This window comes from Mirounga leonina, unplaced genomic scaffold, assembly GCF_011800145.1.
Source record: "Mirounga leonina isolate KUSES-001 unplaced genomic scaffold, KU_Mleo_1.0 Mir_168, whole genome shotgun sequence".
Lineage (NCBI taxonomy): Eukaryota > Metazoa > Chordata > Mammalia > Carnivora > Phocidae > Mirounga > Mirounga leonina.
The window spans coordinates 47917590-47942664 of NW_023270426.1; the positions used below are offsets into that span (position 1 = coordinate 47917590).

The window sequence follows — 25075 nt, forward strand, 5'->3', positions numbered from 1 at the left end:
CATGTTGTCTTTGGCTCATGAAAATCCTTTTTTTCCCTCTTCCCAGTGCACGCTGCAGTTATAGCCATTAATGAAGCTATTGAAAAAGGAATAGCGGAACAAACCATTAAAACATTAAGAAACCCAAATGCAGTTTTAACTTTAGTAGATGACGGTCTCGCACAGGAATACCAGAAGGAACTCTGGGAAGCCAAGAAAAGGAAAGAGGAAAATGCAAGACTGAAGGTATGTAATTAGATTCTCAGTAACACGGCTCTGAGTGGCTAGTTTGAAAAAGCCTTGAGGTTACAAGCGATCATTTTCGATCACCTGGCAGTGGTCTCTACAGTGGTCTGTACAGCTGTAAGCAGTTGGTTTGCCTGGAATGTGAAGGGCAAAGCAGACCGTGCACTACAGAAAGAAAGGAGGCTTCCTTTTCTGCTGATTCTTGCAGGCTACAAGGATTGAAGGTCATGTCGTAGACTTATTACTTACCCGGGAAGTGTGGAAGTAATGGCTCAAGATCTTGCCTTGTTCGGCATCACCTGTAGACCTTGTATTAGCTGGGTCACCTGTAGATTTATTGATAGAGGTTCATGATTTGGTGTGGTAAAGCTGAGAGCTGGTGTTTTGAATTCACTCTCACATTTTGCCTTCCCATCTCTGCAAGGCAGCCTGACCCTGACTTGATACTTCTGCCTTCCCTCTAGTGTTACTGAGGACTTTGTTGACGTACAGAGCTTCCACTTCCTGGCCAGCTTTCTCCTCCTTAAGCTCCTGCCATGTCAGCCTCAGCTCCGTTAGCAAAACTTCCCACTTGATCTTACTGCCTTCTCTGACCTGGTGGCTTCTGCCTGCATGTGGCACGCTTGCCCACCCTGCCCGCCTGCCTCAGTGTTGGCTGCTCGGCTGCCAAGGTTCTCCTCTGCATCTCTCAGTGTCTTCTCTCCCTCCTGCCTCTGCCTACAGGGATTTTGTAAGGCCTGACCTGCAGTCACTTCGGTCTCTGTTCCTCCTCAGACAAGCTCATCCACTTGCTGAGGAAATCAGCTGTCAGCTTGATACCAGGCCCCTCGAATGCTCCTCCAGATGACTTCATCTCTCTGTCCCATGCACCTTGCCCCTCATCACCTAGGAAGAGTGTTCATCTCTACCCTGCCCTTCTCACACACGTGCCTCTCGCTGACCTGCCTCTGGAATGACTGCTACGATGTTTTAGAACTCTGCCCACGCCCCCCCCCCCCACCACTCCTGTATTCTATCCGTCACTGCATTCTATTGCCTCTTCTTGCCAGGCTTACATCTGTCCCACACCTTCTAGTCTCACCACTCTGGCCCCAGCCCTGCCTCCCAACCGTGCCTCAGTGTTCTTGCACAGCTTCCTTACAGGTGGCCGTGCTTCCTCCCATCCTGCAAGCCAATCCCTCTCAGAGCTAGAGATTGCAAAATTATTTAATCTTTAGCTACAGATCAGATGTCAGCCCCCACAAAGCTCCCTGGGTTCCCTACTGCCTACCGAGTTAAGTATAGGCCCTTCGCTTGGCTTTAAGAAGCCTCCAGAATGCCCACCCAACCTCCCCATCATTCTGGCTAACCCCGAACACACGCTCTATGCTGTAGCCCAGCGTGCCAAGCTGTCTCACCTTTGTGACCAAATCCTGTGGTCTACATCCTGCTCCCTGCTCTGCCCTTAACATCGCTCTGTTCCTCCAAGCCCTCCTCAATTGTTTTCTCTTTTTCAAGTGTTGTTTTCCAACTAAATATGTACTTCTCCTCTAAAATGTATTCTCTTCTATGTATAGCTGTTATTTATGGTGTCAGTTTTATTAGACTGAATCAAATGAAATTGCCAACATTCCACTGACTTCAGTCTACCAAAAAATGGCAGTATGGTCAAGTGGTCCAACATGCTGTTTGCCACGTTAGACAGGCCCTTTCAGAGAGTCACTGGGGCTGCTGTTTGTCTTTGCCAGGCCTATCTAACCCTAGTTCCCTGCACAGAGCGAGCACTCTTCAATGCTTATATTGAATTCAAATGAATATAAGTAAACGGTTTTTCTCACTCTTTGCATTTTGCTTTTGAATACCGAGCTTTGGACATATTTTATTTAACCTCAGGAATCAGTGAAGACTTTGTTTTGTAGAATAACTGTATTTCAGAAGAAGAAAGAGATGCCTATGAAGAACTGCTGACCCAAGCAGAAATCCAAGGCAACATCAATAAAGTCAACAGTAAGTAGTGGATTGCATGAAGGAAATGGCTACTGCTAAAACACACAAATTCTCCTCGTCAGAATCTCACCAAGACTCTCAGCTGGTATCCTTGTAACACTGCCTTATGTGATGAAAATTCCACTCAGTGTCAGTGTTGTTCTTAATTATGGTGCATGGTCTGGCAGTTTCCCATGGAAATTTTAGGTGATCTTGCTCCACTGCCCATGCAAAGTATCTCAGAGTATCTTGAAGCTAGTTTAGCTCTCCCTTCCTGTTTTATCATAGGTACAGTGTATGTCATATTTTGAACCTATCCCTTATTGGGCTAACAGGGAAGGCTATCTAGTAAAAGATTATGACTTAAGGATTATCATTTCTTGCCCATGATTATGTGTCAGTGTTTGGAATTGAAAAGGTATTGTTGACACCTCTGCTCTTTATTACTTCCCAGTCATTAGTCTGCAGTTTGTAAGAATTGTTTTCTTACAGCGTGTAGAGTTTTTTTTGGCAAGTCAATGAGACTGGATAGGCAATGACATTGCATGGTGACGGGTTTGAATCCTATGTCAGAAAACTCAGGTAATTAAAATGAGCATATGCAAGTTCAGAGACATTAATCTCCTTATTAGTCTCTTCTCCCCTCTAATAAAATTTGGTTTCACTTGAAGCAGTAAGGAATTCTACCTGACATTTATTTCCCCTTGGGCAACCTAAAGAGCCCCTATATACACAAAAAACAAATACGTGAAAGATCATTTAGCCCATTAATAAAGCATGTGAACCATCTGCCAAAGTTAAACTTGGGAGTATCCACTAATTACAACACTCCTAAACTTTCTCTTTGATTCAACCTCGTAGATGAGCTTTGAATGTTCTTAACACCTTCAAAGAAACTATAGATTTTACCATAAAGTTTGCTCCCAAGTCACGGTAGAGACCTATCGAAAGGGTTCAAACAGTAATTAAGGAGGCCCAGAGAAAATTGATGTAAACATCTAGGAGTTAACAACTAAGTAGGTTTGAGAATTTCCCTCACACACAAAACTGCTGAGAGCCCCCGGTAACTCTTTTTAAGGGAACACCTTAACACTGTAGAATGCATGTTCCTCTTCTTTTATTCTTATTTAATTTCGAACCTGTTGGTGATGATACATGAAACACAATTTTAAGTTTCTCTTTCTGCTCTGTTTGAAAGATGAGAATTTCATTATGCTTGACAGAAATGAATCGCAGGAAGAAATTAATATTCCCAGCAAGACAGCTGAGGTCCATAAACTCAGTGAAGAAGTGATTCCATAGCCATCTGCCTGCCATCCTTTATTTTTGAAAAGTTTATAACCACTAAAACAGGTTTCTTATTTATTTTAAATAAAAGGCCTTGTATAAATGTTTTAATACTTACTGACATAATTTCCTGACCACAAATTTAATGCCACGTTGCTTATACATTTTTAAATAAAAGGTATAAGATGATTTGCACTAATGCATAACCAGCTTAAATTATGAAGGGCATTGCCGTGTTTGATGGCTTTAAATGTGTAGAACATGATGATTCTGAAGTTTTTTTATCTCTCCCCATCTGAAAATTTATAGTCAAGCGGAACTAAGAAGAGTCTTGAAAAACCCCTAAAGTATATTTTAATCAGTGACATGACAATAAGACAACTCTATGCTTTAAAATATATGAGTATAGCTACTTGACAAGCTTTTTCTCAACCCTGTAGGTTATTATACTAAAATGTTAAGGTGTCTACGTTCATAATAGCCAGAGAAGTGATGTAAGTGACAGTTTTGACAGCAATGTCACCGGATCTGTCAGCGGAAGCTTCAGCTTTGTCTGACCTGCAGTCATTTAACTTTGGGTTTGGCCCATGCATTCCATTCATTACAAGACATATTCTGTTAAGACCAGGGCTGGAAGTTTGGTTAAATGCACAGTATAAAAGAGTGGGACAGCTCACTTTATTTTTTTTAGAAGAAATGGTTCATAAAGAATGTCTTAAGGGTATGATTTCTGGTACTCTTTTACCATCCAGTGGTGCAAACTCACAAAATGGAGTTTTCAGAGGGGAAGCAGGATCCTATCCAGAATAATGACAGACACAGCTGAGAGGCCGTGGGTGACACTCACAGAATAGCAGGGGCCACGCGTGTCCACTGACCTTCCTTTCTGGGATTTTTTTTGTTGGCTGCATCGATTCTTATAACAGAAAAAATAGGTTTAGGTTCTTAGAGTCCTTTAGAAGAAGTTTAAGTTTTTGGTGGGTGTAACTAAGAAGATTGCATTGGCTGGAAGTATTTCCTGCTATTGAATGATGTGTCTCAGGAGAAAGGTTATGGAGGGTAGCTCCTTGTGAATGAGTTACAGAAGGTGAATTGTCATCTGTTCAAATGGTTAGAGTAATCTTAGCTGCAATCTAGTCATGTATTAGGGAGACAGACTAACCCTTGAAAAGCTCTAGAAATCTATGGGTCTGTGTTATTTCTGCTATCCTGAAACCTCCTTTTTTTTTTTTTTTTTTTTTAAGATTTTATCTATCTGTTTAGAGAGCATGAGTGGGGTGGAGGCAGAGGGAAAGGGAGGGAGAGAGAATCCCAAGTAGGCTCCCTACCCAGAGCACAGAGCCCGACATGGGACTCGATCCCACGACCCTGAGATCATGACCTGAGCCGAAATCAAGAGCGGGACACTTAACTGACTGAACCCCCAGGCGCCCCTGAAACCTTCTTTATGGGGCAGAATGGTGCTGTTTCTGTCCAGTTTGCCGTTGCCTGGTGGCACAGTTGCCCGCTCATTCTCCCAGTTCATCAGCAATTCTCTTCAGTTTTCTGAAAACTATGAGGAATCTCCTGTTTCAGGCACTCTTGGTTTGGTTATTAAAATTCAGATCTTGGGGGGCGCCTGGGTGGCTCAGTCGGTTAAGCGTCTGCCTTCGGCTCAGGTCGTGATCCTGGAGTCCTGGGATCGAGCCCCGCCTCAGGCTCCCTGCTTAGTGGGGAAGTCTGCCTCTCCCTCTCCATCTGCCTCTCTCCCCTGCTCATGCGCTCTCTCTCTCTCTCTCAAATAAGTAAATAAATAAAATCCTAAAAAATAAATAAATAAAATAAAATAAAATTCAGATCTTGGGCAACCCTCTGGGGTCCCCTCCCTCTTTGGGAGCTTTGTACTCTATCACTCAATAAACTTTACTATCTGTCAGTAAACTTTACTACTGGTCAATAAACCTTGCTTTGTTGCCAGAAGGAAGGAAGGAAGGAAAGAAAGAAAGAGAGAGAGAAAGAAAGAAAAAGAGAGAGAGAGAGAGAGAGAAAGAGAGAGAGAGAGAGAGAAAGAAAGAAAGAAAGAAAGAAAGAAAGAAAGAAAGAAAGAAAGAAAGGAAGAAAATTAAAATAAAATAAGATTTTTAAGGTCTTCATAATCTGAACATTGCAGCTGGTGGAGATCTCATGGAACTTATGATCCAATCAGATAATGTAAGCCGACACATTTCTGTGATCAAGGTTTTTGGTTTTTTTTTAAGGTGAATTGATACTGGCACAGACTTACTTAATCATAGAAATTTTGGTTATAATATTTTTAAAAAACACCTCTGAAATTATTTTTTCTTAAAATCACACTTCACAGAACACAAGAGGTGAGAGGGAATGTTCTGAGAAAAATAACATCAGGGGGGCACCTGGGTGGCTCAGTCCGTTAAGCATCTGACTTCAGCTCAGGTCGTGATCTCAGGGTCCTGGGATCGAGCCCCGCATCGGGCTCCCTGCTCGGCGGGGAGTCTGTTTCTCCCTCTCTCTCTGCACCCCCCACTCATGTTCTCTCTGTCTCTTTCTTTCGACTAAATAAATAAAATCTTCAAAAAAAAGGAAAAGAAAAATCCCATGGAATCAAGCAGCACTGTCTCCCAGTGCTAACTGTGGGTTTCCATTGGTGCTGCTTCCGAGGGAGGATACAGCAGTGGGGAAAGGCTGGCTTTGGGTGTTGACATAGCTTCAGTGCCCTTGCAAAGGCAGTACTAATACACAAGGAGTATTCAAGAACAATGCCTATGGGACCTCTATGGCCCAGCTCTAAACACTGTGGGGTTCCCCAAGGTGTGAAATCCTCAGGGACTAGAACAGTGGAAGAGATGAGACCAGAGCCGATCCTGACGGGCAAGGTTTTGTAGGGAAGTCATGCTAGACAAGAGTGATCTTCTAACTCCAGCTCTGTCAATGCTGAAGTCCTTTTAGGGACTTTCTGCAAGGACTGGCCTGACTTCCAGTTACTGAGCTACCATCTTCAAGTCTTGGCCTGCCCTCCAGCTGCAGCTTTTGAGAGTTCATGGAAAGGGACTGCCTAGATTCTAATCCTTGGAAAGATGGGCTGGTTGGGTCAAGCAGCATGGAAACAGCGGACACTCTGACGGAATGTGACACCCCCAACCCCCACTCAGGGCTGGCTGCCGTAGACCACATCAATGCTGTCATTCGGGAAGGTGACCCCGAGAATACACTGCTTGCACTGATGAGACCGGAGGCCCAGCTGCCCACTGTTTATCCCTTTGCTGCTGTGATGTATCAGAATGAACTTTTCAACCTCCAGAAACAGAATGCCATGGTAAGTCTGAGGACACTCCAGCTACAAAGCTGTTAATTCTGAGTCGAAGCCATGAGGAAGGCTCTTTAGGAAAGGTGAACGGGGCGCAGAGTCTTTAACTTGTACCAATCCCTGTTCCCCTGGCCTCCCTGTTCCAGGTCCACCGACTGCCTTCCTCTTTAACTCCCGCTTTTCTTCTCCATAAAGAGTCTGCCTAGTTAGGAAATGCAGGCAGCAGTCTACACAAATACACGTTGAAAACAAGTTGCTCTTATTCTCTTAGTCTCTGATTTTTGAAGCACTTTGAATAATTTTTTAATTGTACTGAAATTTTTTTAAAAATATATCATGTTTTTTGATATAGAATAATTAGCTGCGAGTCTGCATTTCTAGAAATGAAGAACATTAGCACCATGACTTTAACTTTTGCAAATTGAATGCTGCTTGATATGCTTATGGTATTAAGTAGTAATATATAAGGTTACAGTAATTAAAACCACGTGTACTAGTACAGGATTAACCCAAACAGTGGAATAGAATAAAAAGTACTGGAAGCAGAGCCAAGAATTGAATATATGAGAACGCTAGTATTTCAAAAAGGTGGAGAAGAGAATGAAATCCTTACGAGTGTTTAGCCATTTGAAAAAGAAAACATGACCTCACTACGCATATCAGAATAAATTCCCAACATAAAAAGTTAAATGTAAAAAGTAACTTAAAAAATTGAAGTTCTAAGGAAATGTAGAAGAACATTGGATCTTAAAAATCAGAAACAGCACTGTTCCACAAAAAAAAGGGAGGGGCGGAGGCCAAAAGCATGAACAGCCAAATCACAAGGATCAGCATATACAATGACAGACACACACACACAAATGTTCAAACTCAACCAGAAGTAAATGTAAATTAAGATACAGTTGTTTTGGGAAATCGGATTGGTAGCACTGAGAGATCTAACGTCGTGTAGGCATAAATTTGGGGCAGGAGGCATCTCCTCCATGGCCGATGGAAGAATGAATGGGACACCCTTTCTGGAAGGCTGGTCTCAGTTAAGTGTATGCAGGTCTTTTACCCATTATCCTGACAATTACATTGCTAGGAAAAGAGCTTAAAGAATATGAATCAAAAAGTTGTATTCACAGGGATTGTTTCACAGCATGTTCTGTAATACTGAGAAGCAAGAAACAAACCACATGTTTAACAACAGGTTGCACATGCTAATATCAAGTGGAGAAAATGAGATTAAAACGTCATTATCTAGAGGGTTTTTTGTACTATGAAAATTCTGTTTAAAAAAACCTCTATAAATGTTTGTATGAATTAAAAATAAATAAATGGATATACACTAAAGGGCTTGGGTGGGAGGATTTGTTTTCTTATTCTTGCATACCAAGACTTCTTGTTTTCTAAATAGAAAGATACTGTTTTGTAATAAAAGAAAAATAGGTCATGTTCTGAAATTGCGCTTAAGTTCTTTCATTGATAGTTTCTCCTGTACCACCAGCTTTGAAGCCCAAGGCTACTCACACTCTAGCCCAGCCATTCATCCCTAACTGGTCAATGGTCAGCCTATGGTTGTCCAGTCCCACTGCTTCTTTATTTTCCCTTATCCTTGCTGCTGAATACCACGTTAGCTATTTGTGGACAATTACTGGAAGGGGTATAGGAGTTGAATCTCAAAATGTTTCCATCCTGCTCTTTTACTTGTAATTTTATACCTCCTTTATGTGTTAAACTTGTAGTTAATATAAGAAACTTGGATAAAATTTGCTTACATGCTCCCTATAATAACCCCTTCTTCCCATTTGCTTTGGAAGGTAAAATTATGCCTTGTTACTCTAAAATCCACTGCTGTGGGATACCTGTGGAGATCCAGAGAGCTATAATGCATTTTAATATAAATATTACATTTTATATATTAAATACAGAAAATATCCTAAATGTAAATCCTGTTTTTTCTATTAATTTTCTGCTCCCTCTGTGTTCCTTCAATATAATGGAAGAAATAACCCTTTTGAAGTTGAACCAAATCAGTATAAAATGGTTAAATGGAAGAGAACATTGAAGGGGGAAGCTGTTCGAAAGTCTCAGGATGTGGTTTTCTAAATTTTATTTGACTGTAGTTGACACACAATGTTACATTACTTTCAGGTATACAAGATAGCCACTTGGCAAGGTTATACTGTATGCTATGCTCACCACAAGTGTAGCTACCATGAGATGTATTTTTTAAGCCAAATCCAGAATTATAAATCATACTTGCTTTATTCTAAGATTGACTTCACATTTCTTCAAATATCCAGACTTAATAGTATGTTTTAAAATTTCTACCCAATTATTGGGGCATCTGGGTGGCTCAGTCAGTTGAGCATCTGACTTGTGATTTCTGCTCAGGTCATGATCTCTGGGTTGTGAGATCGAGCCCCAAGTTGTAGGGCTCCATGCTCATCGCAAAGTCTGCTTGGAGATTGTCTCCCTCTGCCCCTGCCCCCACTCACTCACTCTCGCTCTAAAATAAATCTTTAAAAAATTGTAGAAAATAACATTTCTACCCAGTTATTAAAAAGTGACTCAGATTAACTTTTTTGGCACTAGAATTGATATTCTTAGCATAATGAGTTTGGTTTACTTTTCTGGGGTTATAACTTGTAGGTAAAACTCTCCCCTCTTTGCCTTACCCTTACTTTAAACTGAAAATCACTACCGAAAATCTTAGCCTCACACTCTCAGACAGAGACAGGCTTGTCTAATCCTTCACTTAATTATTTGGTAAGTCTGAGCCTGTAAGCAGCTAATAGAATGGGTGGTGGGAATCAGCTAGGGCAATGCAGATGTTTGAGGAATCAGAACCTCTGGTTGTCATTAATTCTGTCCCTTAAATGATCAGCTAAGAAAAACCCAGAACCTGCTCACTTGTTCTTTAAAGCCAATGAAAAACAGGTGGCCACTGAGCCTTCTTTCTCCTGGTTTCTCAAAATCTTTAAGTTTTCTTTGTTCTTTGAAATACGCGTTCTAAAACCCACCACATACCTGAGACTTGTAATTTGGGAAACTTGTATTGCACATATTTTCCAGCAGAACTACTTGGCCCATGAGGAGCTCTTGATTGCAGTGGAAATGCTGTCTGCTGTTGCTTTACTCAACCAGGCCTTGGAAAACAGTGATCTCGTTTCTGTGCAGAACCAACTCACAAGCCCAACAATAGGCCTCAACAATCTGGATGAATCGTATGTAGAACGGTAAGGGAACATCTTCCAAGACTCCCTTTAATACAGAAAGGTGTGTTTGGCAGATCTTGCAAATTAAAGATTTGCTCCTTGCTGAAGAAATCCATAGATCTGTACTTGATTCCTCAAAAACTAGTCTACTTCAACAGTCCTAATATGAATCCTTTTTTACAGTATTTCTTTTAGGGGGAGAAAGAATCTAAAAATGACCATGTTGTGGCAATTACTGACTGACTTTGTAGTTACCAAAGATGATGTGATAGGCTAAAAATAAAAATGAAAACATACCTTCCTGGGGTGCCTGGACGGCTCAGTCGTTAAGTGGCTGCCTTCAGCTCAGGTCATGATCCCAGGGTCCTGGGATCGAGCCCCGCATCGGGCTCCCTGCTCTGTGGGAAGCCTGCTTCTCCCTCTCCCCCTGCTTGTGTTCCCTCTCTCGCTGTGTCTCTCTCTCTCTGTCAAATACATAAATAAAAATCTTTAAAAAAAAGAAAACATACCTTCCCTTGGGCTTTTTTTTTTTTTTTTTTTTTTGGAGACCACTGAATGTAGAAGAGTTGGAAGAAACTTTAATCATGATCAAGTCCAGTTATTTTATTTTACTGATGAGGAAACTAAATTTGGATTTATGGACCCACAGTTGGGCAACTGAAGCCCAAACCCCATTGTTTTGATTGTTAAACCCAAAGAATCCTGAGAGCACAGTGGATCATGGCAGTGGGTGACAATCTCAGTTTAGTGTCTTCCATTTCATGTCTCTGAAATATGCTACTAGATAGTACAGTTGATAGTCTAAAACACTACAGGAGCTCTAGAGAGAAAATTAAGGGGCCAGAATAAGGAGTCCTTTAGAGATTCTGTAAAACCGAAGCCCAAGTTAAAATGAGTGATTTTGTAGCCTGGATTCTCGATAACCAGTAGGGGGCGATGTCTGCATAGATCCTGACAAAAGCTCTTTTCAGTACTGATTCCAGCTGAACTGCTTAAATAGAGACTGGGTCATTCTCTTGGATCATGACAGTTGTACAAGAAAATGTAAAAGACTTTAGATTTTTTTTAAATGCTTGACTCCTCATCTGTGTAGAGAATGGCCCCAAAGTAGTAGGACAGAGGATTTTCTTTTTTAGTCTTCTTGGGGAAACGGATGTTCTTGTTCTACTTAAATTTGGCCACCTGATGAATATAACTCCTGAGTCTGTTCCCAAGGTAATTTATTTTATTTCTCATGGCACCATTCTCTTCCCCAGGCTTAGAAACCTCCGGTTCTACTCGTTTTCCTCTGCCAGGCACCCTTGTGCTGTGAACAGCCTGCTTATTTCTCCCCATCAACAGCCATTGTGTGTGTGTAAAACCTGCAAAATGTTGCCATTTCCCAGCCACCGCCTAACTGGACTTGTCACCTTTGCTTCCGTAGTAACTTCCAAACTGGTCCTCCTGTGTCTTTAATGTCCTCCTTCATTTTCACCTAACCAGACTTGGCTGCCGTCCCTCAGTGCTTGAGTGGAAGACAGAGCTGGTGAGCTGGTCACTTCCTTATGAAGCTTACAGCCCAGTGGGGCTCTAATGGGACATCTTGGTGTGGTAATTGTCACGACTGTCCCACAGATTGCACATCCTGGCCACTGCCCTCTAAATAACTGTACTGCCTCCCTCCATATCACCCATTTTGATTACCAAAATTCCTCCATATCCGCCCCCCAATTTACAAATAACCCATCAAGGAAATGGTCTCACACCCCATTTGAGAACCACTTTTTCCCAGGGGAAAACCACAGATACAGCCTCAGAGTTCAAGTATTCTATATGGGAAAACTTGAAAAAAAATTGTTCATTTTAATCATGTTTTTAAAATTTGACCTAAGCACTTTCTGGGTCAGCAGAATGACCAGTACCAACATGAGATATCAGGGTCCCCTTTGGTTCTTGGGCTGACAGTTGATCCAGCCCCAAGTGATCTTCCACAACCTCAGCATTTTACCTTCATGGTCCACTTTTTAACCCAGTTCTTGGAAGCCCAAGTTTTCAAGTTGAAGAAATGAGGCTCCATCTGGGCCTCTCCCCAGGGTTGTCCAGGTTCTTCATAGCACCAGGGGTGGGGCAGGGCCACCTTGATGAAGTCATACAGAGTATCTACCTATTTGCCATGGCCTCCACCTTGGCCTGTGGTTCCCCAGAAAGACTCTTCTAATTCTCACAAAAGTGATGGAGAGCTGGTATTGGCTCTGGGCATCTGCCGTCCCAGATTAATTGTTCCAAAATGTAGTTACGGTTACAGTGCTCTCTATTTGATTGTTCCTTGTTCTCAGCTGCAATAAGAACAGACTCCTCTCTCTAAGCACATTCTGACTTCGCTCCAGTTGCATCCCTCCTTGTGTGTCACGCTTCCGTCAAGCTGCATGTGAACACACTGTGTACTTGCTGGCCTGTCTACTGTGCGTGCTCCTCTCGCCACTGGGAATGGGGTGCCTGTCACCTCTCCGGGCACACTGCTGGAGCTGCCTACCACAGATGATGCTTCCACAGATTATTTCCATGCTTCTCCCCACGCCAGCTAATGCCATCTCTCCTGACATTAGCGTGATGTGGTTAAAGGAACATAGACAGCATCGGGGCCAAAAATATTGGAGTCTGACTGTTGACAGCCTTTTCTTCATCTCTAAAGTGTAGAAACCCCTACCTCTGCATCAGAAGTCTGTTGGAAAGGCGCTGTTCCTGGTCTGCCCATAGCCACCAGTGCAGAGTGCTCTGAGAGGCGTGGAGGGACAGGACTTGGACCTCTCTGTGAGGGTGAACGGCAGAGTGTTTTCTATAGCTGATGCCTTAGTCCTGGAGACTAATGTTCACATGGAAAAGGCTTTGCAGCTCTGTTGGGTTACTCCTAAAAAGCTCTTTCCTTTGGCTACTGTTTGTTTCTCTCTAAAGAAACGATGGGCGATGATGAGGATTTTCCTGTGTTCATCCTTAAGCTTTCTGATTTTATTCCCCCTGGATCATTTAGATGTTAAGCATGTGAAATGCCCATAAGGATTTTGCCCTTGCTTACAGAATGGTCTCTGTCCCAAAGCGACACTCAGGAGTGCAAGTTGACATTTTGTTATTGTTATTCAATATTATTGTTTATGTATTACTAGTGTAACAGAGTGTTTCTTAGGCTTATAAATTTTGGTAAGGTAAAAATCTCAGACGTGACCGTTAGCCACTTTCAGGCCTGAATCTGGTGACACCTTATTCAGCCACAGATTAAAAGGTATCACTACCACTTCCTATTCTGAATGTTTTTTTCTCTCAAACTACCTTCTATAGAAGGCACCGAGTGCTACCTTAAAGCATGCAGAATTTTGACAAAATCGGTCACAACCAGGAAAACAGTTTTAAACTTAATGTGATGTTACTTTTTCTAACCTCTGCTGTTAGCAATCCAAAGGTGCTATTCAGAAGTCAAAATGCATGGTGAATAAGTATGCACATAGAAGTTGGCCTTTATTTCCCTGGTGTAACGCTAAAGCAAACTAAACTCTTGACTTTCTCTACTTGGGGCTAGAACAGCTCGTGTTAGCTTATGTTTGTAACATTGGTTCTGTGATTTTTAAATGGGAAAAATGACTATTGAGAAATGGGTTTCTTAGTACCATATCAAGATGGATAATTTTCATCCCTAAAATTTCCCCAAACAAGACAAGTAATTGAAGTGGCTGATCAAGCTCTCTTTGCCAGAGGGTTGTGCATAGTGAGGAGGGTCAAGGGTCAGAAATGAGGGGCAAGAATGCTATAGCAGTGAGCGGACACAGAGGGAGGTTTTTGAGTAGCTGCTGTGAAGCCTGAGGAGAAATGGACAGGTGAGGAAGGACTTTACTCATGTCCTACATCTTCGAGAAAACATACATTGAAGATCTGTGTTACTCAGCAAGGTTTCTGGAACTGCATTTGTATTTTATTTGATTCCTCACTGGGCATATTAGGCCTCAAGGTAACGCAGCTGGGTTAAGGTTACAGGGGTAAAGGGCTCTAAAGCTCAGATTTTGGAAGGAACAAGAAAAATTATAAAAAGAACCCTTGATGCAAAGGTTGAGAACCATGATGGTTCTAAATTTTACCACATAAAAGTTATCTGAAGCCTGAGCAGAGCCAAAACAGGCAAAGGGAAGGAAAATAAGAAACTGAAGGGGAAAAAGTGATTTCACAGAGTTGAGAACTTAAGGGTTTTTTTTTTTTCCCCCTTTTTCCTTGAGTTAGGTATGAGGTTGGATTTTGAAGCAGTTTCATTAAACAGCATTTGTTCATAAAGTATCATAAAGAAAAAACACCATTAATATAAGTGAACTTGCTATGTGTTCACAAAGTTGCGCTAGACAATTTTATGTGCCTTTCTACTCTTAATCTCATAACATCTACTTTTGGTCACGTGCCAAATTTAAGATGCATGAGATGAACAAAGAATGAATGTCTCTGATAAGTATGATTGTTTTCTCTTCCACAGTTACACAAACACACTACTCACCTTTAAACTGGAAGCCTTATCCCAAGGGCAAGATAACTTAAGCTGGAATGAAATTCAGAATTGTATCGATATGGTTAATATTGAAATTCAAGAAGAAAATGACCGTAAGTATAAAACACTTTCCTTCTCTCAGTATAATGAGAGAATAAGGTATCTGCACAACTTAGTTCCCTAGATTAGGGCTGCAAATTTTTGCACATGGAGTTTATGAGAGCATACTCCCCTGATAGGCATGCATATATTTATATATAAATTTTATGCCTATAATACTGCACCAACATATTACATACATTACAAAACATACACAAAAAGACATAAAAGGATAGAATGAAAATGCGTAAATAGAAGTCCTCATGTTTTCTTATTTATTCATACTTCAGAGATGACTACTCTAAATAACTCAGCTTTTTAGGCACTCAACTTCATTTTGACCTTTCATTTGGGCATTTTTTAAAAATACAACATATGTTGCTACCCAAGGGAAAAATTGGAATGCAAGTCTTTAGGATCACAAATCATGAGGATTCACTGTGTATCTAGAAATTATGAGCTACCTGCAGGAATGTGGACAATCCCAGGAGGATATGCCCTGAAACATGCTTTCTTGAATGTCACCTTACCTCCTTAATCTTGCTTACAAAAACAGAGTGAAGAATGGGGAGCTCTATAACTCAGCAATCAGTGTAGTCACTGCTTTTCTGTAGCATGAACTGTCAAATTCAAGTGTAGAGCGGTCTTTTCCATCATAAAAACAAACAGCACCATCATCTTTGGCTTTGTCTGAGCTGTTCGATTTGTCGGCAACATTTGGATTAAGATGGCTGATGTCACTGACCTCCCCTCTGTTCTCCAGCTTTCCCTTATTTTTCTAACTTGTCCTAAGTTTGCTCACAGAGTAAACAGATACTTCTCTCACAAGCTTAGGCTGTTCTAGTGTGTTTTGGTGAGGTCTTAGTTCTGGTCTTCGAAGGCAGAACCTAACTTTGGGATAGTAAAATCACTCTTGACGTAAAACATACGACTTTGTTACTTGATTGCATTTGCATAATTTTCTTTTCTTTCTTGACTGTTTCCTGTGAGCCCTGTGCCCAACATCAAGGGTTTGTTTTGTTGTTGTTGTTGTTGTTGTTGTTAAACATCTCACTCAAAGTCCCTAATAGATAACAAGAGTTCAGATATGCTGCCCTGACATCCAATTCACAGATGTACCACTGTTCCACTGATCCCTGAACAGTTTCTTCATTGTATCCTTTTTAAGTTGTTTAAATCTTCAGTTCCTCTTCTCTGACCACACAGCTTGCTGCTGCCTCTGCATGTCCTTGGAGGGAGGCATTGCAGGAATCCCTGTGATCAGATGCTTTGCACACAGCCCACTTAGCTCTTTTCCGACACATTGCCTTGGCTGGTGGTTCTTGCCAGATGTCAGTCAAGAGGGAAGCACTAATTTGAGCAGATGTTCAATATCATCTGGTCTGGGGGCCTGTTACAAGGCTCAAACCCCCAGCCCCTTGCCCTCCTGCCCTGCTACTTGACCCTTAGCTGCACACTCTTGAGTTACCTGCACTGGTGGTTTGGGTGCTTTGGCTAATGCAACTCAAGGGTAGGACTCCTCTGTTTGGGTAAACAAAACAAAGAATCAGGTGCCATCTTTCTTTTCTAACTTGTCCCTAGTTCTTTCTGACAATACTCTGTCCAAGTCTGCTTTGGTGATTTCTATGTTCTGCTAATATGGCAAAGGTGTGTTAGTTCTCAGTGCTAAATGGTTGTATTTTTACTCTCAATCTTTTTTTTTTTTCCTTTAAGATTTATTTGAGAGAGTGAGAGTGTGAGCAGGGAGAGGGTAAAGGGAGAAGGAGAATCTCAAGCAGACTCCCTGCTGAGCGTGGAGCCCCATGTGGGGCTCAGTCTCACAAACGTGAGATTGTGAGGAGCTGAAACCAAGAGTCGGACGCTTAACCAGCTGAGCCACCCACGCTTCCTTTTACTCTCATTCTTAACATTGATTAAAAAGCTGGGTGAAGGATGCCATTTTGTCCCAGACTATCAAATAGAGCCTTTACTTTTTTTCAGGAAAAGAAAAACAAGTAATGTTTGTATAACTTAAAAAAAAAAAAAGAATTTTTTTTTTGTAGGTGGGTATTATTTCTAAGCAACAATATCTTTGGATTGATAAGGCATTATCTCTCTAGGCAACTGCACTACTGCTCTTTTCCATGGGCTGTATCACATAGCCACTATCATATTTCTTCTGATAATCATGTTATGAAGGGCATATGCCATAACCACAACAGTTATTTCAGAGACTTCCTTATCATATTTCCTTTCTAGAATTGGTAGCATTCAGTGCAGAATATTTAATACTCTGTGCTTTGGCTTGTTTAGTTATGTCAAAATGAGGTATTTTCAAAGTTCTTGAAGTATTGAGTTTGATATCCTATGTTTAGGTAATTTCTTTAAAAGCTAAATAAAATAATATGCCATTATGAACTGGCATGAATTGCACAATATAGTAATTAAATCATCTGAAAGAGCTAAGGATTTTTCATGGACATCTTGAAAGTGCATTATCCTTCCCAACCCACCCGTGCCACACACTTCAAGGTCTAATCTTGTGTCTGAATTGTGATGTGGATAAGGATATGCAGCTAATGGGACATGATAAATGTGGGAGGAGAGTTTAATGGAGAAGCTGCTAAATACATTTCCTCAGACTTGGATGCTCTGTTGATTTCTTACTGGAAAGTTTACTTTTCCCAGTAGAGCCATAGAGGAGCTTCATTTTAACTATGTAGCATAGACAAGGTAGTTTTCTTTCTTTGAATTTTTGCTTCAATTTGGTAGGTACCCTTCTTTGTAGGTTACCTCATCTGATGTCTTAAATATACAATCTGTAAGAGAATGCCCACTCTTTCATTTGACGAGAACGTTATAGTCTTGTATATGTTTTAAAAAATTGGGTCATGCATCTATATACTGCCTATGAGAGATTCATTTTAGACCTAAAGACACCTGCACTTTTGAGGACATGGAGAACCATTTATCATGCCAATAGACATAAAAAGAAAGCCAGAGTAGCCACACTTATATCAGACAAACTAGATTTTAAATCAAAACTGTAACAAGAGATGAAGAAGGGCACTGTATCATAATAAAGGGATCTATCCAACAAGAAGGTCTAACAATCATAAATATTTATGCCCCCAGCATGGGAGCACCCAAGTATATAAGTCAATAACAAACATAAAGAAGCACATTGATAATAATGTAATAATAGTAGAGGGCTTTAACATCCCACTTACAACAATGGACAGATTGTCTAAACAGGAAATCAATAAGGAAACAATGGCTTTGAGTGACACACTGGACCATATGGACTTAACAGATATATTCAGAATATTTCATCCTTAACTGGCAGAATACACATTTTTTGAGTGCATGTGGAATATTTTCCAGACTAGATCACATACTGGGTCACAAATCAGGCCTCAACAAATACAAAAAATTGAGATCATACCATGCTTATTTTCTGACCACAATGCTATGAAACTTGAAGTCAACCACAAGAAAAACTTTGAAAGACCACAAATACATGGAGGTTAAAGAACATCCTACTAAAGAATGAATGGGCTAACCAAGAAATTAAAGAAGAAGTAACAAATACATGGAAGAAATGAAAATGAAAACACGACAGTCCAAAACTTTTGGGATGCAGCAAAAACAGTCTTTAGAGGGAAATAGATAGCAATACAGACCTACCTCAGGAAGCAAGGAAAATCTCAGATACACAACCTAACCTAACAAACTAGATTTTAAATCAAAACTGTAACAAGAGATGAAGAAGGGCACTGTATCATAATAAAGGGGTCTATCCAACAAGAAGATCTAACAAGGAGCTAGAAAAGGAATAGTAAATGAAGCCTGAAGCCTAAAGCCTAAGGGAACTAATAAAGAGCAGAAGTACATGATGTAGAAACAAACCAAAAAAACAGTAGGACAGATCAATAAAACTAGGAGCTGGTTCTTTGAAAGAATTAATGAAATTGATAAACCCCTAGCCAGACTTACCAAAAAGAAAGAGAAGGGACCCAAATAAATCATGAATGAGAAAGGAGAGATCACAACCCACACCACAAAAACACAAACAATTGTAAAGGAATATTATGAAAAATTGTATGCCAACAAATTGGGCAATCTGGAAGAAATGGATAAATTCCTAGAAACAACTAAACTACCAAAACTGAAACTGTGAGAAATAGAAAATTGGAACAAACCCATAACCAGCAAAAAAATTGAATCCATTATCAAAAATCGCCCAACAGGAGCACCTGGGTGGCTCAGTTGGTTACGCATCTGACTCTTGATTTTAACTCAGGTCATGATCTCAGGGTCATGGGATTGAGCCCCTCATTGGGCTCCACACTGGGCAAGAAGCCTGCTTGAGATTCTCTCTCTCTCTTCCCAACCTTCTGCCCTGCCCTACTTGCACACTCTCTCTCAAACAAAACAAAAACAAAAAAACTCAAGTGAAAGTCCAGGGCCAGATGGCTTCCCATGGGAATTCTACCAAACATTTAAAGAGTTAATATGTATTCTTCTCAAACTGTTCCAAAAAAATAGAATTAGAAGGAAAATTTCCAGACTCATCCTACAAGGCCAGCATTACCTTGATTCCGAAACCAAAGACCCCACTAAAAAGGAGAAGTACGGGCCAATATCCATGTTCATCCGGGTGAATCTTCTCAACAAGGTACTAGCAAATCAAACCCAACAGTACATAAAAATAATAATTCACCACAATCAAGTGGGATTTATTCCTGGGTTGCAAGAGTGGTTCAGTATTCACAAATCTATCAACGGGATACACCACATTAATAAAAGAAAGGGTGAGAACCATATGATCCTCTCAATAGATGCAGAAAAAGCATTTGACAATTACAGCATCCTTTCTTGATTAAAATTCTTCACAGCGTAGGGATAGAGGGAACATACCTCAATATCGTAAAAGCTATATGCGAAAGACCCACAGCTAAAATCATCCTCAATGGGGAAAAGTGAGTAAAGTCTCAGGATACAAAATCATTGTACAGAAATCTGTTGCACTTCTATATACCAATAATGAAGCAGCAGAAAGAGAAATCAAGGAATCAATTCCATTTACAATTGCACCAAAAACCATAAGATACCCAGAAGTAAACCTAACCAAAGAGGTAAAAGATCTGTACTCTAAAAATCGTAAAACAGTTATGAAAGAAATTGAAGATGACATGAAGAAACAGAAAAAAATTCCAAATAGAAAAAATTCATGAATTGGAAGAGCAAATACTGTTAAAATGTCTGTACTACCCAAAGCAGTCTACACATTTAATGCAATCCTTATCAAAATACCACCAGCATTTTTCACAAATCTAGAACAAACAATCCTGAAATTTGTATGGAACCATAAAAGACCCCGAATAGCCAAAACAATCTTGAAAAAGAAAGGCAAAGCTGGAGGCATCACATTTCTCGACTTCAAGCTATATTACAAAGCTGTAATCATCAAGATAGTATGGTACTGGCACAAAAACAGACACATTGATCAGTGGAACAGAAAAGAAAACCCAGAAATGGACCCACAACTATGTGGTCAACTAATCTTTAACAAGGCAGGAAAGAATATCCCGTGGAATAAAGACACTCTCTTCAACAAATGGTGTTGGTAAAACTGGACAACAACATGCAGAAGAATGGAACTGGACCACTTTCTTACACCACACATGAAAATAAATTCAAAATGGAGGAAAGACCAAATCTGAGACAATTTGAGACAGAAAACCATCAAAATCCAGAGGAGAACACAGTCAACAACCTCTTTGACATCAGCTGTCACAGCTTTTTACTAGACATTTCTCCCGAGGCAAGAGAAACAAAAGCAAAGATGAACTATTGGGACCTCATCAAGATAAAAAGCTTCTGCACAGTAAAGGAAACAACCAACAAAACTAAAAGGCAATGTATGGAATGGGGGAAGATATTTGCAAATGACCTATCTGACAAAGGGTTAGTATCTAAAATCTAAAGAACTTAACAAGCTCAACACCCCAAAAAAACCAAAAAATCCAGTCAAGAAATGGGCAGAAGACATGAATAGACATTTTTCCAAAGAAGACATACAAATGGCCGACAGACACATGAAAAGATGCTCAACCTCACTCATCATCAGGCAAATACAAATCAAAACTATAATGAGATACCACCTCACACCTGTCAGAATGGCCAAAATTAACACAGGATACAACAAATGTTGGTGAGGATGCAGAGAAAGGGGAACCATGTTATACTGCTGGTGGGAATGGTGAGCTGGTGCAGCCACTCTGGAAAACAGTATGGAACTTCCTCAAAAAGTTTAAAAATAGAAATACCTTATGACACAGCAATTGCACTACTAGGTATTTATCCAAAGAATACAAAAATACTAATTCAGAGGGGCACATGCATCCCGATGTTTATAACAGCATTATCAGCAATAGCCAAATAATAGAAAGAGCCCAAATGTCTATCTCTTGATAAATAGATAACGAAGAGGTGATGTGTATATATATATATACACATGTGTATATATATGCATATATATGTATATATACATAAAATGGAATATTAGCCATCAGAAAGAATGAAGTCTTGCCATTTGCAACAACATGGATGGAATTAGAGTGTACTATGCTAAGCAAGCTAAGTCTGTCAGAGAAAGACAAATACCATATCATTTCACTCATATGTGGAATTTAAGAAACAAAACAGATGAACATACGGGAAAAAGGTAAAGAATAAAAGGAGAGAGGAAAACAAGCCATAAGAGACTCTTTTTTTTTTTTTTTTTAGATTTTATTTATTTATTTGACAGAGAGAACACAAGCAGGGGGAGTGGGAGAGGGAGAAGCAGGCTTCCCGTGGAGTAGGGAGCCCAATGTGGGGCTCGATGTGGGGCTCTATCCCAGGACCCTGGGATCATGACCTGAGCCAAAGGCAGACGCTTAACAACTGAGCCATCCAGGCGCCCCACCATAAGAGACTCTTAATGATAGAGAACAAACTAAGGGTTGATGGAGGGAGATGGGTGAGGCATGGATTAAATGGGTGATGGGTATAAAGGAGGGCACTTGTTATGATGAGCACTGGGTGTTATATGTAAGTGATGAATCACTAAATTCTACTCCTGAAACCAGTATTACACTATATATTAACTAACTAAAGTTTAAATAAAAACTTGAAACACTAAAAAAAAAAAAAAGTTGAACAAATAAAGAGCTCCGTTTTGGATGTGTTGTTGTTGTGGGAGACATCTTACGTAAGCAATAGACATTCTAATTCCTCTGTTCTACTTCTTGTATCTTATGTTTTGATTTTGGTCACAGTAATTGAGTCTCTTTTTTTCTAAAAGTCATCTTTTATTTACATTTTTTATGCAGATGACTTAGCAAATTCCTAAGGATATAGTTAGTGCTTAATAAATGTTTAATAATGTTGTCAAAAATAAACCTCTTTTCCCCTCAAAAAAAAATAGAGAAGTGGGTCATGGACTAAGGCTCAGCAGTGGGATTTTCCCTTTTCTTATAAACAGAGGAAGTGATACAGATGTGCCCAGGGTGCTTCTGGGTAGGTCTTTCAGCTCCTGTGAGGTCATTTACTATGACCTCAGCAGCTTGTATTCTTAGAAACGTAACAAACAAAAACTTAAACAAGTGATTTCAATCAAGTCAGCTGGAATGCACTCATTCCCAGGTGATTGGCCATTAGGAACACGCGTTCTCTTTCTCAGACATAGTTCTGTTAAGATAATTTTTGGATGGGGTGTTTAAAAGTATTTAGAACAGTCTACCAAAGGGATTTCATGTCCAGGGAATGACATGAAGTAGTCTATGTTCTCCAGGTTATAACTCCTACAGGGTAAAATGATAATACCTTATATATATGGATAGTACTTACTTTCCTGAATTCTTCCAGTGTTTTGATATAATGTAACTTGCATTTTAGAGAAGTGTTTTTGCTTATTCTTCAAATATATTTAAGTGTTATAATCTGGAATAATTTCTGGGCATTTTAAATTGTCCCTTTCCTTCTACAGATAAATCTTTTCATTCTTAGCAAGGTAGTATTTATGGGTCATCTATTCAGGAGATATTTAGCTAAATATTTAACTTGAGCATCAGAACAAAGATAGTTCTTAAAAATTACAGTACTTACTCTGTTTCATAGCATGTCACGTTTGTAAAGTGACTTGTGATTATGTTTGAAAAGTAGCTAACAAAATGACAGTAGTTTGGCTCTAAGAATGTTTATTTTGTAAGCACTGCTTGTTAATGTGTAGTTTCTTTACTAGTTCTTATCCGTCAGCACTAACCTGGGAAGCAAAAGCCCCCTGTTAGTGTGTGTATGTGTGTGTGTATGTATGTGCATGGATTTTTTTTTTATCAGTACATTACTGTTAATGTATTTTGTCTTCCTTATGATTTTCTTAGCATTTTCTTTTCCCTAGCTTATAAGAATACATATGTAACACATAAAAACATACAAGATACTTGTTAGTTGACTATGTTATCGGTAAGGCTTCTAGTCCATTGTAAGCTATTAGCAGTTAAATTTGGGGAGAGTCAAAAGTAATACATGGATTTCTGACTGCATGAGGGGTTGCTGCTCCTAACCCCCACACTGTTCAAGGGTCAAACGTATATAAGTATATTCATGCATATACATGTATACGCTGTAGTATTTTATGACTGGCTGATAGTTTATTTTTAATAATTAGATGGTACTAAGAGGGGGCCTCCAAATAGATATCCTTTGCTAGAGTTGTAAAAACTTGTCAAATTCCATAGCTTGGCTTCTGTATTTTTCATTCCTGTACCCCTAGGAATTGTAGCTGTAGGACACATCACAACCGTACCATTTCCTCTTTCTACCAGCAATGTGTGAGAGTTCCAATTTCACCACATCCTCACAACACTTGTTATTGTCTCTTCTATTATAGCCGTCCTAATTGATATAAAGTGGTATCTCATTGTGATTTGGATTGCATTTTCCTAACAGCTAATATGAGTATCTTTTCGTGTGATTATTAGCCATTTGTATATCTTTTTTCAAGAAGTGTGTGTTCAAGGCCTTTATCCATTTTAAATTGGCTTTTTTTTTCATTGCCCTGTTATAAGAATTCCTTATATTTAGGATACACATATATAAGGTATACAAGTCTTCATCAGATACAGAGCTTGCAAGTATTTTCTCCCAATCTTTAGATTATCTTCACCTTCTTTGGTGTCTGAACTTCTGTGTCTGAAGCACAGAAGTTTCCATTTTTACAACATCCCATGTATTTATCTTTTTCTTCAGTTGTGTTTCTGGTGTCACAGCTAAACTTATTGCCTAACCCAAGGCCGCAAAGATTTACTCCTGTGTTTTCTTCTTAAGTGTTACATAGTTTAAGCTTCTACACTTAAGTCTGTGACCCATTTGGGGTTATTTTTTGTGTATGATGTGATGTAGGGAGTCCAACTTCACTCTTACGCATCTGATGGCCAGTTGTCCCAGTGCCGTCTGTTATAAAGACTTTGACCTATTGAGTTGTCTTGGCACTCTTGTCAAAAATCAATTGACCATAAATGTAAGGGTTTATTTCTGAACTCTAAGTTCTTTTCCATTGATCTGTACATCTGTCCTTATGTCAGTACTGTGCAGTATTGATTAACTGTAGCTTTATAGTAAGTTTTCAGAATGAGAAGAGAACTCCAGTTTTGTTGTTTTTCAAGATTGCATTGGTTATTCTTGGCCCCTTGCATTTGCATAGTAATTTTAGATTCAGCTTGACAATTTGTTTGAAAGAAGAAGGCAGCTGGGATTTTGAAGGGATTACACTGAATCTATAAAGCAGTTTGAGGAGTATTTCCATCTTAACAGTATTAACTCTTCAGATCCACGAACATGGGATGAGTTTGCAATTTATTTAGGTCATCTTTAATTTTTTTACATGGTGTTTCATAGTTTTCAGTGAACATGTCCCGTGCTTCTTTTGTTAAATTTATTCCTGTTTTCTTTAAGTAATTAGAGTGTATTTGTGATTGGAACCTATTCCAAATGGAATTTTCTCCCCCATTTCATTTTCAGATTGTACAATGTGAGTGTGGAGAAATACACTTGATTTTCCTACATTGATCTTGTAGCCTGCAGCCGTGGCGTGCTTGTTTATTAGCTCTTACAGTTTGTCGGGGGGCGGGGGGAGGGGCCCATCCCCCTTTCTAACTAAATCTTTGTCATAAGTGATTCTAGAGAACTTATAATGGACTGTGACTTAAGAAGAAAACTTTTTTTCCCCTAGGAATTGTGGCTGTAGGACACATCAATGAAGCTATTGATGAAGGGAATCCTTTGAAAACTTTAGATACTCTGCTGTTACCGACTGCTAAGATTAAAAATGTAGACCCAGACTGCGCCCAGCACTACCAGGATGTTTTATACCATGCTAAATCACAGAAACTCATGGTGAGTCTCAGTAGGTTTGTTGCTTTTAAATTTACAGAGTGGCTTGGGGAGGGGGGCTGAGAGGGAGGATTT

General features: G+C 39.8%; 1 protein-coding gene across 4 annotated transcripts in view; it reads left to right on the forward strand.

Annotated features, from left to right (window-relative positions):
- The window catches only part of IQGAP2 (IQ motif containing GTPase activating protein 2), a 289919-nt gene that overhangs the window by 167948 nt on the left and 96896 nt on the right, over positions 1–25075 (forward strand). For 3 of the 4 annotated variants that reach the window (XM_035014677.1, XM_035014676.1, XM_035014674.1), the window contains 6 exons: positions 47–225; positions 2124–2211; positions 6627–6790; positions 9842–10005; positions 14471–14595; positions 24840–25003. In XM_035014677.1, the coding sequence (XP_034870568.1) occupies positions 47–225; positions 2124–2211; positions 6627–6790; positions 9842–10005; positions 14471–14595; positions 24840–25003 (884 nt within the window). The remainder of the gene's footprint in view (positions 1–46; positions 226–2123; positions 2212–6626; positions 6791–9841; positions 10006–14470; positions 14596–24839; positions 25004–25075) is intronic. The other variant, XM_035014675.1, reaches the window with a different exon arrangement.